This window comes from Oncorhynchus nerka, linkage group LG16 (assembly GCF_034236695.1).
Source record: "Oncorhynchus nerka isolate Pitt River linkage group LG16, Oner_Uvic_2.0, whole genome shotgun sequence".
Taxonomy (NCBI): domain Eukaryota; kingdom Metazoa; phylum Chordata; class Actinopteri; order Salmoniformes; family Salmonidae; genus Oncorhynchus; species Oncorhynchus nerka.
The window spans coordinates 13,943,998-13,962,014 of NC_088411.1; the positions used below are offsets into that span (position 1 = coordinate 13,943,998).

Genomic DNA, 18,017 nt, shown 5'->3' on the forward strand with positions numbered 1-18,017 from the left:
AGTGATTTCACTGCATAACGTCGTAGTCGGTTATTGTCAGCCACACAATTAGCTGCAAGCTACTCGGTTGGATGTAGAAAAAAGGAAAAAAGAAAAAGTCGTCTCCCTAATGAACAAACATGACATTCTTAAACGGTATTCCTAGTCGGCAACATCGGGGCTCCAGTGGCGCAATCGGTTAGCGCGCGGTACTTATACAGCAGTATTTCAGTTGAGCTATGCCGAGGTTGTGAGTTCGAGCCTCACCTGGAGCAGAGAATTTTTAACTGATCCCGCTTGACCGAACGGTGGAGAAGAACAAATACACAAGTTACAACCAATTATTTAAATATACACAGGATCAATGACAAGGTGTGCTGTTTTGAGTTCACCTAGCCTCCATCTTGGAACTCCCCAAGGAGTTGAGAAAAATATTTTGGGAACTATAGAAAAGCATTTATTAATTAATCTTGAACGCACCACAAGACAGCTGGGAACTCCGGAAAAAAACGAGGTCAAATCATTACATCAGTGATTTTCAGTTCGGAAAATTGGAGCTCTCGAAAGATGCCCAACATTTTGCGTTGTGCGTGTTCAAGTAGTGCTTTAATAGCTGCTCAAGAGTACACCCTACTGGTAAACAAGCAACTGACTAGCAGAGGGTCTCTCTACCCGTTGGAAATATGTTAAAAGGTTTACTTAAAAGGTTGAAAGGAAACATTGTTTTGCTGTTGCAGATGTTAGTGACTGTTTCCATTGTGCATCTGTCGTAATGAAAGTACTGTATGAAACGACTGTTTCATAATCATAACAATGCAAAATGCGTGTGATCTGTACTTCTCCACCAGAGGGAAGCATATATCACAACCAGCCCCAACCCAGTCTTCCCACATCTTTGTTCTTTGTCCCTTTGCCACGGTATAGTAGCATCTTATTACATGCTACTTACATCTTATTTGAAATCAAATCCAATTTTATTGGTCACATACACGTGATTAGCAGATGTTATTGCAGGTGTAGCGAAATGCTTGTGCTTCTAGCTCCGACAGTGCAGTAATATCTAACAAGTAATATCTAACAAATTACACAACATGTACCCAATACACACAAATCTAAGTAGCAATGAATTAAGACTATATATATATGGACGAGCCTACTCATTCAAGGGTTTTTCTTTATTTTCACTATTTTCTACATTGTAGAATAATAGTGAAGACATCAACACATATGGAATCATGTAGTAACCAAAATAAAAGTTCAACAAATCATTATATACTTCAGATTTTTTATTCTTCAAAGTAGCCACCCTTTGCCTTGATGACAGTTTTGCACACTCTTGGCACCACCCACCACTAGAGGGATATCTTCAACCACCAACTTACCATCCTGAGACAAGGCCGAGTATAGCCCACAAAGATCTCCGCCACGGCACAACCCAAGGGATGTTTTTTCAGTTAAGTCAGTTAATTCGGGTAGTTAATTGAAATTCAATTGATGAAATGAAAACTGACCAGTAATTTCTATGAATACATTTAAACGAATGAATTAAAGACTCAGACTTTTGTGTTTCCATGGCTGACGCCAGGGTCACCCAAAAAAATATTGGAGCCAGGTGGGGGCAGGTTGCAATGTAAAGCTTACAGAACATTGTTTAAAGGGGCTAGCCACCAAGCAACTGTTAGACCTTTTACATATTTGTGACATTTCTATTACCAATGTTTCATTGTGCAATCAAATATGTGTATAAGTGTGTGTGTGTGTGTGTGTGTGTGTGTGTGTGTGTGTGTGTGTGTGTGTGTGTGTGTGTGTGTGTGTGTAAACTCTGTAAAATGTGTTAACTGGGAATGAACAAGAATAATATTGTAGTAATGATGTGACATAGATATCTGATATCTGGACTGAACATAAGACTGTAAATCTGTGTCCCTTACCTATCCTTCATTCTTCCCTCCCTCTCTTCCTCTTTCTTTCATCCGGCCAAGGACACAATCACTGATCACAGTTTATCAGTGCTCAGATTTCAGTGTGTGTGTGTGTCACACTATTTTCTCCCTGCAGATTAGACAGGACAGTTTTTAATTTAGGATTCTGATCCGCTGCTATAAGACTCTAAATCCCTGAAGGGGCCAGAGCAATACAGCCCCTGACCCCCGGTTTCTTTCTTTCTTTCTTTCTTACACACACACACACACACACACACACACACACACACACACACACACACACACACACACACACACACACACACCTAACCTCCAAGCTGACCAGAGCCTGCGTGTGTTTGTTCAGGGGGGTAAACTGAGATTGAACATCCTGAGAACAGAGAAAAATGATACAATTCTACCCATGCTAATCCTGCATTTTAGCAAATGAAAATACCCACTCTACTCACTCACTCACCCAGGCCTGTGGCTGAGTGTCACAACGCTTGTTGGCCTCGGGGGAAAGCTGCTGTGATATCTGATGAGTTGTCCATTAATAAGACTGAGATTAATCCTGCTGAAAAACACAAAGAAACACTACATGAAAACAAGCTCCCCTGGTCTTACAAGGAGGAGCAATTGCTGATTATCACCCTAAAGACCCCAGACTGTCTGTCTGCACAATCTATTGTCGACCTCCCTCATCCTACTCCCCTATAACTCTTCTCTCCCTCTCCTTTCTCTTTCTTTGGGGCTCCTGGGTGGTGCAGTGGTCTAAGGCACTGCATTCTGGTATCATAACTGGCTGTGATTGGGAGTCCCATAGGGCAGTGCACAATTGGCCCAGTGCTGTCTGGGTTTGGCTGGTGTAGGCTGTCATTGTAAATAAGCTATTGTTTCTAAACTGACTTTCCAAGATAAATTAAATGTTTTAAATGTATTTTCTGTCACTCCCTCTCCTATGTGTGTGTGTGTATGTGTGTGTTAGGTGTTTTGAATCATCTAGTTGTAAATCTTTTGAAGTATGGGAAGATCACATCATTGTCTAAAACTAAAAACTCATTTTTTTTTGTAACTGACTTTCAAGCCCTGAGCTCATCTGCTGATTTCGGGACATGCCATCGGGGAAAACGAGCGCACCTTTGCGAAACGTCAGACGGTTACACATTAACCAATGAAACGGCAGATTTGAACGGGGGCAGAGCTGATTGAAAGCGATTTCAACCAATCAATGTTAGCACCCTCGATAATTCTTGACCAATCACCGAACAAGTACCAAAAATAGCACCTCCTCTTGTTCAGCACCCAAAGGACGAAAGTGCGAGATTCGCCTGTGTTGTCTATTATAACCAATTCTTACTGTCCATATTTGTGTAGAAAAGTACTGAACAGTTTTTTTTATTTTTATGTGAGAAACCTATTTGGTGTCAAACATGCGTAAAAACCTACGCCATCCAAGCAGGGAACCGCCGAGAAAGGAATTATCGCCGCTCATCTGAGGCCAAACTCGCATATTTTGTTTTGTCAAGTAAGGAAACAAAACAATATATCACCACGACGATACCCACTAGTCAGGGACCTAAAAAACATCTACATTCGTTTTACAGTTGGAAACGTAAGTATAAATTAAGAGGTTTAGCTAGGGGGCAATCGTTGTGTTGGCTAGCTTGCTAACGTTAGCCTAGCATGGCCTATTCGCATTTAACTAGCTTACAACTGTAGCTGACGTTATCGTCACCAGTGATTGATTCTCGCATGAATTTGTGTGTCGAATAGCAGCTAACGTTTAACCTTAGTTTACATGCTTTTGACTGTCAACGTCGTCTAAAAGGTACATCACGTGTTTTCAAATGCTGTGCTTGGGCAGGGAAAAGTCATTATTTTGCCAACTATTTAGCTAAATAGCTAGCCGCTTATTTTTTTTAGTTGACACCTTTCTAACTAACGTCAGCTATCTAGCTAAATGTGGCGTTTGGTTTGTCCATTTTAACGCAACCAACAAACATCCGTTTGTGGCAGAAATAATCGAATCTGATCAAGCGTAATATTAGCACAGTTAATTATATAATCCAGTGGTTCCTAACCTTTTTCGGTTACTGTACATTTACCACCAACTGAATTCTGCTCTAGCCGAAGTATCCCCTCATGTTCTTTTTACCTGTAGTAAGCATATTGTCTCATGAGTCTTAAGTACTCCCTGTGGCTAGGCTAAGTACCCCCAGGGGTCCTAGTAGCCGGCTATATCGTTGTAGGGTTATTTTCCGTCGCCGCACACCAGAACGATGCACAACGCAGGGAGTCAAACCAACAGACTCCCGACGTTGTCCCATTCACCTTGCCAGAAGATACTGACCCTACCGGTATACCTACTTGTTTACACTGAGCTGTACTGAGGTCGGAACACAATCATGGTTACATGACGTAGAGCACACACACAGAGTAGTGACACTAGGTGCAATGATGTTAACTTAGACAGAACCTTGTCATTTATACATCCCTATCTTTATTACTCTAGGAGACTGATAGGTATATTTATTATTTAGAATATTCATGTTTAATTTTGTCTATTCATAATGTACATAATGTTTGTTTTTTTACATTAAAATACTACTCATACTACAGAGCAAGCGGACAAGCTTAATATAACACCAATTTTGGCTTTGTAGCATCTACAGATGAAACATGTGGTCTCAAAGGAGGCCTGGGTAAGGCCAACTTTGATTCATTTTTTTCTCAATTATGCTTTTAGATACAGTGCTCTCCAATTATATTGGCGCCCTTGGTAAATATGAGCAAAACAGGCTGCAAAAAAAATGTCTTTGCTGTTTTTCCTCTTGGTCTTTCATTCTAAATATTCACAAAAAATCTAACTTTTTAATTGAAGTAAAATTATTGGAAAAAAATAAATGTGAAATAAATATTTTTCTCAAATGTGTGCCACAATTACTGGCACCCCTAGAAATTCTTATGAGTAAAATCTATAGTATATTCCCATTAATATTTCATGTTTTTAAAGTCACTTGAGGGTTTAGGAATACTTAAGTGGTATGCCATGACTTCCTGTTTCACTGGGGTATAAATATGAGGTGACATACAGGCCAAGATCATCCATCACTATGGGAAAGACCCGAGAATACAGTAATGATGTGCGACAAAAGGTTGTTGAGCTGCACAAACCTGAAAATGGCTATGAAAAAATAGCTCAACATTTGAAAATGCCCATTTCCACTATCAGGGCAATAATTAAGAAGATTAAAGCACCTGGAGATAATAATATCATGGACTCCAAGTACCAGCAGATATTAAATCAAAACCTGACTGCCTCTGCACGGAAGCTTTAACTGGGCTTTGGTTGGATCTTCCAGCAGGACAATGAACCAAAGCACATCTCAACATAAACACAAAATGGTTCACTGACCACAGAATCAAGGTTTTGCTTTGGCCATCCTAGTCCCCTGACCTGAACCCCATAGGAAACCTGAGCTGAAGAGGAGAGTCCACAAGCGTGGACCTCGGAATCTGAAGGATCTGGAGAGATTCTGTATGGAGAAATAGTCTCATCATAGTCCAACCTCATTACCCATTACAGGAGAAAACGGCTCTGAGTTATCTTGGCAAAGGCGAGTTGCACAAAGTATTGAATGAAGGGGTGCCAATAATTGTAGCACACATATATTTGAGAAATATTTGTTTTATGTTAATTTATTTGTGTAAATTATTTAACTTTAAATAAGTTAGATTTTTGTGAATTTTTAAAGAAAGATCATGAGCCTGTTTTGCTCATGCAGTTGAAGTTGGAAGTTTACATATACTTAGGTTGGAGTCAATAAAACTCATTTTTCAACCACTCCACACATTTCTTGTTAACCAACTATAGTATTGGAAAGTCTGTTAGGACATCTATTTTGTGCATGACACAAGTAATTTTTCCAACAATTGTTTACAGACAGATTATTTCACTTATAATTCACTGTATCACAATTCCAGTGGGCCAGAAGTTTACATACACTAAGTTGACTGTGCCTTTAAACAGCTTGGAAAATTCCAGAAAATGTAATGGATTTAGAAGCGTCTGATAGGCTAATTGACATCATTTGAGTCAATTGGAGGTTCATCTGTGGATGTATTTCAAGGCCTACCTTCAAAGTCAGTGCCTCTTTGCTTGACACCATGGGAAAATCAAAAGAAAGACATCAGCCAAGGTCATATAATTTTTTTGTAGACCTCCACAAGTCTGGATCATCCTTGGGAGCAATTTCCAAACGCCTGAAGGTACCATGTTCATCTGTACAAACAATAGTACGCAAGTATAAATACCATGGGACCACGTAGCCGTCATACCGCTCAGGAAGGAGACACGTTCTGTCTCCTAGAGATTAATGTACTTTGGTGTGAAAAGTGCAAATCAATCCCAGTACAACAGCAAAGGACCTAGTGAAGATGCAAAAGTATCTATATTCACAGTAAAACACGTCCTATATCGACATAAACAGAAAGGCCGCTCCGCAAAGAAGAAGCCTCTGCTCCAAAACTGCCATAAAAAAGCCAGACTACGGTTTGCACATGGGGACAAAGATCATACTTTTTGGAGAAATGTCCTCTGGTCTGATGAAACAAAAATGGAACTGTTTGACCATAATGACCATCGTTACATTTACATTTACATTTAAGTCATTTAGCAGACGCTCTTATCCAGAGCGACTTACAAATAATGCTTGGAGGAACAAGGGTGAGGCTTGCAAGCCGAAGAACACCATCCCAACTGTGAAGCACGGGGGTGGCAGCATCATGTTGTGGGGGTGCTTTGCTGCAAAAGGGACTGGTGCACTTCACAAAATAGATGGCCACATGAGCAAGTAAAATTATGTGGATATATTGAAACAACATCTCAAAACATCAGTCATGAAGTTAAAGCTTGATCACAAATGGGTCTTCCAAATGGACAATGACCCCAAGCATACTTCAAAAGTTGTGTCAAAATGGCTTAAGGACAACAATGTCAAGGTATTGGAGTGGCCATCACAAAGCCCTGACCTCAATCCTATAGAACATTTGTGGGCAGAACTGAGAAGGCGTGTGCGAGCCAGGAGGCCTACAAACCTGACTCAGTTACACCAGCTCTGTCAAGAGGAATGGGTCAACATTCACCCAACTTATTGTCGGAAGCTTGTGGAAGGCTGCCAGAAATGTTTTACCCAAGTTAAACAATTTAAAGGCAATACACTCAATTAGTATTTGGTAGCATGTAAACTTCTGACCCACTGGGAATGTGATGAAAGAAATAAAAGCTGAAATAAATCATTCTCTCTACTATTATTCTGACATTTTCACATTGTTAAAATAAAGTGGTGATCCTAACTGACCCAAGACAGGGAATTTTTAATAGGATTAGATGTCAGAAATTGTGAAACTGAGTTTTTACATCTATTTGCCTAAGGTGTATGTAAACTTCTGACTTCAACTATATTTACCAAGGGTGCCAATATTAGTGGAGGGCAGTGTACAAATGTCAAAATATGTCAACAATCCTTCCTCCAAAAGACTATTGTATGGATTACATTTTGTGAGTCCCCTAAATCATTTTGTTGTCTGGGTTTCATGAGGAGTCACTCGTAGGGAGAAGATGGACCAGGAGAGTAGGGCTGTGAATTGCCAGGGACCTCACGATAATGATCATGATACTTTAGTGCATTTTTATTTTATATGTATATATTTTTTTACATCTATTGCGATTCTCACGATTTTACAACTGAACAAAACTATAAGCGCAACATCTCGAAGATTTTTATACTGATTTACAGTTCATGTAAGGAAATCGATAATTTTAAAAAATTCAATATGCCCAATCTATGGATTTCACATGACTGGGACACAGATATGCAACTGTTGGTCATAGTATAGTAATTCCACAAAGTATGGGCGTGGATCAGAAAACCGGTCAGTGTCTTGTGCTACCACTGTTTGCCTCATGCAACGTGACACATCTCATTTGCATAGTGTTGATCAGGCTGATTGTGGCCTGTGGAATATCGTCCCACTCTTCAATGGCTGTGCAAAGATTGCTTGATATTGGCGGGAACTGGGACATGCTGTTGTACATGTCAATCCAGAGCACCACAAACATTCTCAATGGGTGACATGTCTGAGTATGCAGGCCATGGAAGAACTGGGACATTTTCACATCCCAGTTGTGTTCAGTTGTGTTCAGATCCTTGTGACATGGTTGTGTATTATCATGCTGAAACATGAGGTGATGGTGGTGGGTGAATGGCATGACAATGGGCCTCGGGTTCTCGTCATGGCATCTCTGTGGCCATCGAAGGTGAGCAATTTCCCGCTGATCCCGCAGGGGAAGAAGCTGGATGCGTTTCACTACACCCGCAGTAACATCTGCTAAATATGTGGCCAATAAAATAAGATTTAATGTGAAGGACCTGGGCTGGCGTGGTGACACGTGGTCTGCGGTTCTAAGGCCGGTTGGACGTACTGCCCAATTCCCTAAACCGCGTGATCATTACACAGGTGCGCCTTGTGCTGGTGACAAAAGGCCACCAAAATGTGCAGTTGTGTCACAACATAATGCCACAGATGTCTCAAGTTGAGGAAGCGGGCATTTGGCATGCTGACTGCAGGAATGTACACCAGAGGTGTTGCCAGAGAATTTTATGTAAATTTTTGTACCATAGGTTTCATCAGTATCTTGATATGCCACGCCTGTCAGGTTATTGGATAATCTTAGCAGAGGAGAAATGCTTACAGGTATGTAAACGAATTTGAGCAAAATAATATTTTTGTGCGTATGGCACACTTCTGGATCTTTTGTTTCGGCTCATGAAACATGGGACCAACATTACATGTTGAGTTTTCTGTTTTTTTTCAGTGTATGTGTTGCGATTTCGATGTTCCAAAGATATTTCTGCTGCAGATGGACGAGGGAGCAATGAGAAATTAGTTTTGATCAGTCATGGAAATAAATGCTAAAAACAAATTGGCTCCCTATTTAGAAAGATGGAGAACAAGCTATGACATTTGATACAGTTAACTAGATCTCTTTCTCCCATCACTGAGGGACTGAGGGAAGTGGAGTGCGAGGCTGAGTGGTTCAGTACAGGGGCGTGTTCAGATGGTGTGACAGGTTTGCTTCTGTGCGTCTCCTTGCCCCAATCGTCACCCACGAAGCGTTGTTACCTATTGCTCCACAAAAGCCTAGTAAAAGCCTTTGCATAGCAAAGGAAACAACTGCTTCAAGTTTTCAGAGCGGGTGACGTCACTGATTTGAAATGCTACTAGCGCGCACTGCTAACTGGCTAGCCATTTCACAGCGGTTACATCTGCACAAAAATATTTTGGAACAAGACTTTGTATTTCTTATTGGATAGGTAACAATACTTGTTTTCTCCCCTGGTCCTGGAGAGCTACAGTTTCAGCAGGCTTTAGTTCCAGCCCAGCACTAACAGGTGTGATTTTAAACTAATCAATTCATCAAGATCTCTGTTAGCTATATCAGGTGTGCTGGGATGTCGATCTGAATGGACTGGATAGGTTTCCACCCATTTTGAGGGCAAGCTGAACCAATTGTCTTAATGCTTACAAATCCAATCATCCTACCTAATGATTATCATATGTTTGTTACATTTATCCAGTCTTTTTTGTTTAGTTGCTACGGTTTGAGGAGTTGATTTGGGACAGCTACGTCCGCTACAGTTCTATGTCAAATAAAACGTTCAATGTGGCACTGTCATAGGATGCCACCTTTCCAACAAGTTCATCAAATGTCTGCACTGCTAGAGCTGCCCCGGTCAACAGTAAGTGCTGTTATTGTGAAGTGGAATAGTCTAGGAGCAAAAACGTCTCAGCCACGAAGTGGTAGGCCACACAAGCTCATAGAACGGGACCGGCGAGTGCTGGAGCGCGTAGCTCCTAAAAATCGCCTGTCCTCAGTTATAACACTCCCTACCAAGTTCCAAACTGCCTCTGGAAGCAACGTCTGCATATGAACCGCCAAAGAACACAAGCCTAAGATCACCATGCGCAATCCAAAGTTTTGGCTGGGGTGGTGTAAAGCTCGCCGCCATTGGCCTCTGGAGCAGTGAGAAGTGATGAACCACACTTTACCATCTGGCAGTCCGACGGACGAATCTGGGTTTGGCGGATGCCAGGAAAACGCTACCTGCCCAAATGCGTAGTGCCAACTCTAAAGTTTGGTGAAGGAGGAATAATGTTCTGGGGCTGTTTCATGGTTCAGGCTTGGCCCCTTCGTTCCAGTGAAGGGTAATCTTAACGCTACAGCATACAATGACATTCTTTGTGGCAACAGTTTGGGGAAGGCCCTTTCCTATTTCAGCATGACAATGCTCCTGTGCACAAAGGAAGCTCCATCCATACAGAAATGGTTTGTCGAGATCGGTGTGGAAGAACTTGAATGGCCTGCACAGAGCCCTGACCTCAACCCCATCGAACACCTTTGGGATGAATCGGAATGCCAACTGCGAGCCAGGCCTAATAGCCCAACATCAGCACCCAAACTCACTAATGCTCTTGTTGAATTGAAGCAAGTCCCCACAGCAATGTTCCAACATCTAGTTGAAAGCCTTCCCAGAAGAGTAGAGGCTGTTATAGCAGCAAACGGGGGACCAACTCCATATTAATACCCATAATTTTGGAATGAGATGTTTGACGAGCAGGTGTCCACATACTTTTGGTCATGTAGTGTAATTAGCACGTTATCGCAGGTGCAGCGAAATGCATATGTTTCTAGCGCCAACAGTGCAGTGTTTACCTACCAATACACACAAATCCCCCAAAATGCTTTCTTAAGAAATATCAGAAAGAGCAATCTCCAGAAATGATCAAATGACAAGCCTGTTTGTAAACCTTTTAAATATCAATCTCAACTGTATCTTTTCCAGTGATGAAGACATGACTGTCTCATGGTGGGGTATGAAAGACACTTTCTGAGCACTTATACAATGGGGAAATATTTATGGAAGATTTTGATCAAATCAAAAGGGGTTCTGTCAAATGATTAAATTCAAATAGGTTGTAATGTCACATGCACAAGTACAGAAAATTCCTTTCTTGCAAGCCTAATGGAATCCTCTAAATGGATCTGTGAACAGTTGGAAAAGTGACGTATGTGTGTGACCACAGAGCTGTACTCTGCGCTCATTAGAGTTATGTAATCACTGGCCTCCACTTCCCTCTGCAGAGCCAGTGGTTCTTGACAACCACGTGTGGCTGTGGGAGATCTGAGTCCTGGTTTCGCCTTGTGGTTTTAAGTTGGGTGACATCAGTTTCGAGGGTTGAGTGGTCGAGAGTCTGTGGTTTCGTCCTTGAGCTGGGGTGTATGTGTCTCAATAACACCTATGTCTGTGTGTGTGTGTGTGTGTGTGTGTGTGTAGCAGTCCATCCAAATGCCACTGGAGAATAAAGGGGTTACTAAGAAGGAAGCTGGAGCTTTGTGATTCCCTGCCATTTCATGCTGGGCAATGTAACTAGTTCCTCCTCGAACACGCACACACACACACTGCTCCCATTTTTTTTTTGAGAGAGTGTGTGAGGTAGCTGAATGAAGCCTAGACTGCATGTTTGGTTGCTAGGCAACAGTAGTGAGTTTGTTTTATTTTAGAGTTGTACTGCCTAACATGACAGACGTTCTGTACAAACACACACATTGATATAGACCCAGTCGGTATTAGATAGAATATCGCTGCCCACCTGTGGGGGAAAACAACCTGTGGTTACCTAGGTTACCCCATTGGCTAGTAGCCAATTGAGTGAATGCTACCAACAACACAAACGGACTGTACAGCTACAAGTAGTGAGTGGAGTTACAAACGGACTGTACTAAACAAGTTAAATGTCTTGCATGTGAGAGAGCTACGTGTAGCCTACTTAGACACCGTGTTCCCACTTTCCCATGCCTAACAGCCTGAAGCCACAGGGCTCTTCTCACAGGCTCTATTTCCTTACCTGGGAGTATTGTGAAACAGAAGTCAGGATTTTTGACCTGGCTACATGTACAGTTCCAGTCCAAGGTTTGGACATGCCTACTCATTCAAGGGTTTTTCTTTATTTTTACTATTCATTGTAGAATAATAGTGCAGACATCAAAACTTTGAAATAATAACCATGAATAATTAAACAAACAAAAAAAAATGGAATGAGTAGGCGTGTCCAAACTTTTAACTGGCACTGTTCATTGAACAACACAGCAGCTTTTCGGCATAACAAAAATTGTACGTCTAAGTTGGCTCCTTTTTAAATGGGGCTCAATTGGAAATAATGTTTGTTTTGTCCAATTTGTGGGCGTAGTTGGTGAATTCTTTATTGCATGGATATCGACTCTGAGTATAGGGACGAAGGGGTAGCCTAGTCTTAGAAGAGAAGGAGTGATGGGGGGCCTCGTAGAGTGACAGGGGGATAGTTGGGGGAGTGATGGGGAATAGGGCGCTAGTAGGAGGGGTAGGGCGCTAGTAGGAGGGGTAGGGCGCTAGTAGGAGGGGTAGGGCGCTAGTAGGAGGAGTGATAGGGGGCTAGTAGAAGGAGTGATAGGGGGCTAGTAGAAGGAGTGATAGGGGGCTAGTAGAAGGAGTGATAGGGGGCTAGTAGAAGGAGTGATAGGGGGCTAGTAGAAGGAGTGATAGGGGCTAGAATGGAGTGTAGGGGGCTTAGAAGGAGTGATGAGGGGGCTAGTAGTAGGAAACTAGGGGGCTAGTAGAACACACTATTAATAGACTGTTTTTACAGAGCATCATGACCTTGAGCTTGAAACTCAAACCACACACTATTAATAGACTGTTTTTACAGAGCATCATGACTTGTGTGCTCCCCACTGGCTCTCACCCACCCGCACACACACACACACTCTCATTCTTCCGAGGCCAGCTGGGGAGTCATTCTTTGTGCCTACCAACCTTTTTTGGGGCACGTGCCGTGTGTGTGTGTGTGTGTGCTCACGATTTATGGCTGGTCGATATGGTATATAAATCTTTTTTTTTTTTCAAACTTAATATCTCAGTTTTCTTTTTGTCTATAAGCTTTATTGCACAGTTTTTAAAGGTCAATAGACTGCATTTTCAAGCAGTCAGCAATCTAATGAATTCAGGGCTTGTGTAATTATACCTAGGCTACATATAGGCCTTCCACAACCATAAGACCCACTAATAATTGTATCAAAATGCGTTTACCTGTTTTTTTGTAATCACTGATCTGGCTTTCAAGTCTCTCTGAAGATGCCCTTTTTGTTACAACTTTAGCCAGAACCATGCATAATTCAATAATAATGACCAACTTCTTATAGCAGGCATTTAGAAAATCAACAAATATCTCATAAACAATCTCCAGCACAAGCCCATGTTCTAGTGAGTAGCCAACTAATCTTTATTTCAAGTCGAGTCAACTTTGATCTATTTGCAAGCTAACAAGGCAAAACAGTTGAACTGTTATGAACACACCCTCCTGTCCGACTCTAGCTTTTTGAAATTTGAACAGCATGCTAGCCTGTCCACTTTGCTTAGATGTTGAAATCAATAAATGCTTATTTTTATATTCATTGCAAATGTATAAAACACAAACTAGAAAGCCAGAAAATAAGTCTATGGCTATAATCCTGCTGGCGATACGTGGCACTGCACTGCCGCGGTCAACAATCGTAGAATACTTTCCCCAGAATCAACGTTCATGGATACTCCAGTGTTAGTAGGGTCTGCTCTGCGCTAACATTCTCATCCTATTACAGTAAAATAATATCTTTGTTTCATTGTCTACATGACCTATTCCGATGGACCAAACCTCAAATGCAAATACCGAGATGAAACGGCTTTTCAGAGAAGAAGAAGTGATCTTTTATCTCTGTTGTGAGTGGCAGGGGAAGTGGCTTGGCGTGTGTGAGAATGGGAAGGTACACACAGCACAGGACGAACGAATGAGACAAAAAATACATAAATGCTCCATGAAAAATACAGGCATTTGGAATTTTGTGCTAAAACAAAAATGAGCCCAGTAGTGTGTAATTTAGACCCACAGTTCGGGGTGTTCAAGGCGTGTGGGCATTCCTGCTAGCACCCAGTGTTCGCTAATGCCTGCCGAACACCTACATTTACATTTAAGTCATTTAGCAGACGCTCTTATCCAGAGCGACTTACAAATTGGTGCGTTCACCTTATGACATCCAGTGGAACAGCCACTTTACAATCTACCCTGGCCGTCGTTAACAGAACTGCGGGAAAACAGTGCCCGGCAGGCGGGGGGCAAAGTGCACAGTCTACAAGTGTGCTAGCTAGCTACGTGTCTTGCCTGCTGTGTACCGGAGTGCTTGCACAGCGTGTCCACATGCCGCTCCAGAGCCAGTTCTCTTCTTCCTTTGCTTGTAGTTCAGGTTTTCACTATTTAATCACACTTTTGTTTAAAAATAAATGCATGTAAAAAATACAAAATGTTATGGTTTATGCATTGCTGTAGACTTAAGAGCGGCCTTCTGATATGTTTTGAGGTCTCAACAATCAAACACATCTTTGGGGGGGGGGGGGGGCTGGTGTAGTTGCCCTTTTATTCAATTGTGCACCTTCCAGGAGAATGTTGTTAGGCTAGATGTATTTTTGTATGATGTAGGCTACATGTAATGGCAGAATGCCCTGTGATTTGATACAAATGATCATGATATCATTCTGCCAGGGAGGGCCTACTTTGCAGTCGGTTTTTGGGAAAGCAATTAGAAATTGTTTTTCAATCAGCGCATGATAACCGAGTTGCGTATTACAAAGATTCAACCAAGACTTCAGACCAAACTTTTTGAATACCTTGTCTGCATACCCATTGTTGCATACCCAAATCGTGATGATAATAATAAAATAGGGAACCAAAAACTAACATGACCAGCTGAAAAACATTTCAGTGGCACCCTAGCCACCTATTGAAGTATGACTGCGTTGATAACGTAGCTTTATGTATGTTTTCTCTCCTGTCAGCAGTTTGTAGGTATGGGGGCGTTCCTGGACAAGCCTAAGACAGAGAAGCATACGGCCCATGGTGAGGGCAATGGGCTGCATTACGGCCTGAGCTCCATGCAGGGCTGGCGGGTGGAGATGGAGGATGCCCACACTGCCATGGTGGGCCTGCCCCATGGCCTCACCGACTGGTCCTTCTTCGCTGTCTATGATGGGCATGCCGGCTCCCGCGTTGCCAATTACTGCTCCGCCCACCTACTGGAGCACATCCTATCAGGGGGGGCGGAGTTCACCCCGGGGACGGGCTCAGTGGAGGGTGTAAAGGATGGGATCCGCACGGGCTTCCTGAAGATCGACGAATACATGCGCAGCTTCACGGACCTGCGACAAGGGCTGGACCGCAGCGGCTCCACGGCGGTGGGTGTGCTGCTAAGCCCTTTCCACCTCTACTTCATAAACTGTGGCGACTCCCGGGCCGTGCTGAGCCGAGATGGACGAGTTGGATTCTCTACACAGGTACAATATATTACACTAGATTAGGGAGGCAAATTAGGGATGCAAGCTATGATCCCTTATTGATGTCAGTCAGTCTAGATGAAGGGGAGGAGACTGGTTAAAGAAGGATTTTTCAGCCTTGAGACAATTGAGACATTGATTGTGTATGTGTGCTATTGAGGGTGAATGGGTGAAACAAAAGATTTAAGTGCCTTTGAACGGGGTATGGTAGTAGGTGCCAGGCGCACCGGTTTGTGTCGAGTCTTTTAACCAAAATATCACAGATTAGACAAACATTTTCACCTGCCCCTTTAAGTGTGGGAGGTTACCGAGGTTGCGCAACTCGTCATGTTTGTGCCTGTGGAATTGAGAATCTGACTAGCATCCGCATTGCTTCTCTTCCTTAGCAGTTGAAACTCAAATGTAGAAAGACAACCCAGCTTGTGAAACATCTATTTTTTGTTTAAATAGCCAAGGAAGGACTAAGCCTCACTTCAGTAGACTTTAGTTTCAAGTAAATTAGACCAACTTTTATACCTGTTCATAGCGCTTAAAAAAAACAAAATTCACCCACCTTCACATGCACACAGCCCCCATTCCGGCATTGTTGCATAAATCGTAGTTCTTTGACTTAGTGAGATTAATTTACTAGCTATGATGCTAAACAGCAGAAATCATTTTAAAAAAGCTAGTGCAGCATTTATTTGACTTTAAATGGGTTCATACTTTACTATTTGTATTCAGAAATGTGAGTGAAATGATCGTACTGTGGAGCCCTGACCACCCGCCAACGTGGATGGGGAAATAGACATCTTACCCGCCTGTGGCGGTGGGCGTTAAGGCCCTAAAATTACGTTCAATGTTCTCTACCTATGTATAGTATTCTAAATATCCCAATTCATGTTAAGTTCAAAAGAATACAAGATCAAAATGGCTGACTTCATTCAAACAAATGGGGGTTCTCAACTTTAAAGACTAATATCTCTGGATCATCTTTTTCAGATAGAACCTTAAGGTATGATTTTGATATTGAGGTAAAAACGGCTGCATTGGACCTTTTTTTGAAGAGTTTAATTGTAACGTGACAAGCCTATCGTCTCACAGTGCCTTCAGAAAGTATTCATTCTCCTTTCTTATTCCAAATGTCACAGCTTGAATGAAATCACACAATACCCCATAATGACAAAGTGAAAACATGTTTGAATTTTTTGCAATTAAAAAAAAACTGAAATACAGAAATGATCTAATTTACTTAAGTATTCACACCCCTGAGTCAATACTTTTGTAGATGCGCCTTTGGTGGTGGGTAAGTCTCTAAGAGCTTTACACACCTGGGATTGTGCAACATTTGCACCATTTATTTATTTTTTATTTCTAAAAGCTCTGTCAAGTTGGTTGTTGATCATTGCTAGACAACCATTTAAGTCTTGCCATGTGATTTGAATCAGCTTGAAATTCTAACTGTAACTCGGCCACTCAGGAACTTTCACGGTCTTCTTGGTAAGCAACTCCAGTGTATATTTGGTCTTGTGTTTTTAGGTTATTGTTGTGCAAAAAGGTGAATTCATCCCCCAGTGTCCGGTGGAAAGCAGACCAGGTTTTCCTCTGTTTTTGCCCGTGCTTAGCTCTTACATTTCTTGTTTATCCTGAAAAACTGCCTAGTCCTTAACAATTACAAGCAAACATTGGGTTGTTATTTTAACTTGAAGTGCACAAAGTCCTCTTCTCTGACAATTAATCCACAGATAAAAGGGTAAACCAAGTTTTTCTAGTAACCTCTCCTCCAGGATTCTTCTTTGGAGTTTATATGGCGGTTGGCAACCAACTTTAAGGTACATTACCACCACCGACTGGACTGGAGTATGGCCCTCAGTTCATCTTTCAATCACCCCTGTGGGAATACTCTCCTAAAAACCAATGAGATGGGATAGGCGGGAATTGCAGCGCGTCAAGTGTCACAAATAGAACCAAGTTCTATTTTAACGCCTGACTACACAGACACGCGTGAGCAGTGTGGGTGCAATGATTGAATAACATGTATGCGTACATTTATTTTGCAGAGTATGCGACGCAAGTGGTGTGGTCAGCATGTTACTTTCGTGCATTGTTGCAAACAGGATGGATGTTTGAAATGTTTGTATTATGTACAGGCTTCCTTCTTTTCACTCTGCTAATTAGGTTAGTATTGTCGACTGACTACAATGTTGTTGATCCTTCCTCAGTTTTCTCTTTATCATGATCACCATTGGCCTCATGGTGAAATCCTTGAGTGGTTTTCCTTCCTTTCTGACAACTCAGTTAGAAGGTCCCTTGTATCATTCTACGACTGGGTGTATCGATACACCATCCAAAGTGTAATTAATAACTTCACCATGCTCAGAGGAATATTCCGTGTCTGCTGATCTAGCAATAGGTGCCCTTTGCGAGGCATTGGAAAACCTCCCTGGTATTTGTTTGAAATTCACTGCTCGACAGAGGGACCTCAACAGATAAATGTGTGTGATCGGTACAGAGACGATGCAGTCGTGTTAAACACTATTATTAACCCCCTAGAGTCGATTGACGCACCAGTGCGTTAATCTAAGTTACATGACCAAAAAATCTCCATCAAAATCAGTTAGTTTAACCTCTCTGGGATATGTGGGACGGTAGCGTCCCACCTCGCCAACAGCCA

The 18,017-nt window shown here is 42.0% G+C and overlaps 1 protein-coding gene and 1 non-coding gene across 6 annotated transcripts in view; both read left to right on the forward strand.

Annotated features, from left to right (window-relative positions):
• Positions 1–159: 159 nt before the first annotated feature.
• On the forward strand, positions 160–254 carry trnai-uau (transfer RNA isoleucine (anticodon UAU)). Its single transcript has 2 exons — positions 160–197; positions 219–254. It is a non-coding gene; the product is annotated as a tRNA-Ile (tRNA).
• Positions 255–3,172: 2,918 nt separating this feature from the next.
• LOC115144075 (protein phosphatase 1B-like) overlaps positions 3,173–18,017 on the forward strand; it is a 30,854-nt gene continuing 16,009 nt past the window's right edge. For 2 of the 5 annotated variants that reach the window (XM_029684771.2, XM_029684768.2), the window contains exons 1-2: positions 8,592–8,660; positions 14,873–15,364. In XM_029684771.2, the coding sequence (XP_029540631.2) occupies positions 8,607–8,660; positions 14,873–15,364 (546 nt within the window). In that variant the 5' untranslated portion in view covers positions 8,592–8,606. Of the gene's footprint in view, positions 3,517–8,591; positions 8,661–14,869; positions 15,365–18,017 lie in introns of those variants that run through there. The other 3 variants (XM_029684769.2, XM_029684770.2, XM_065002446.1) reach the window with 3 other exon arrangements.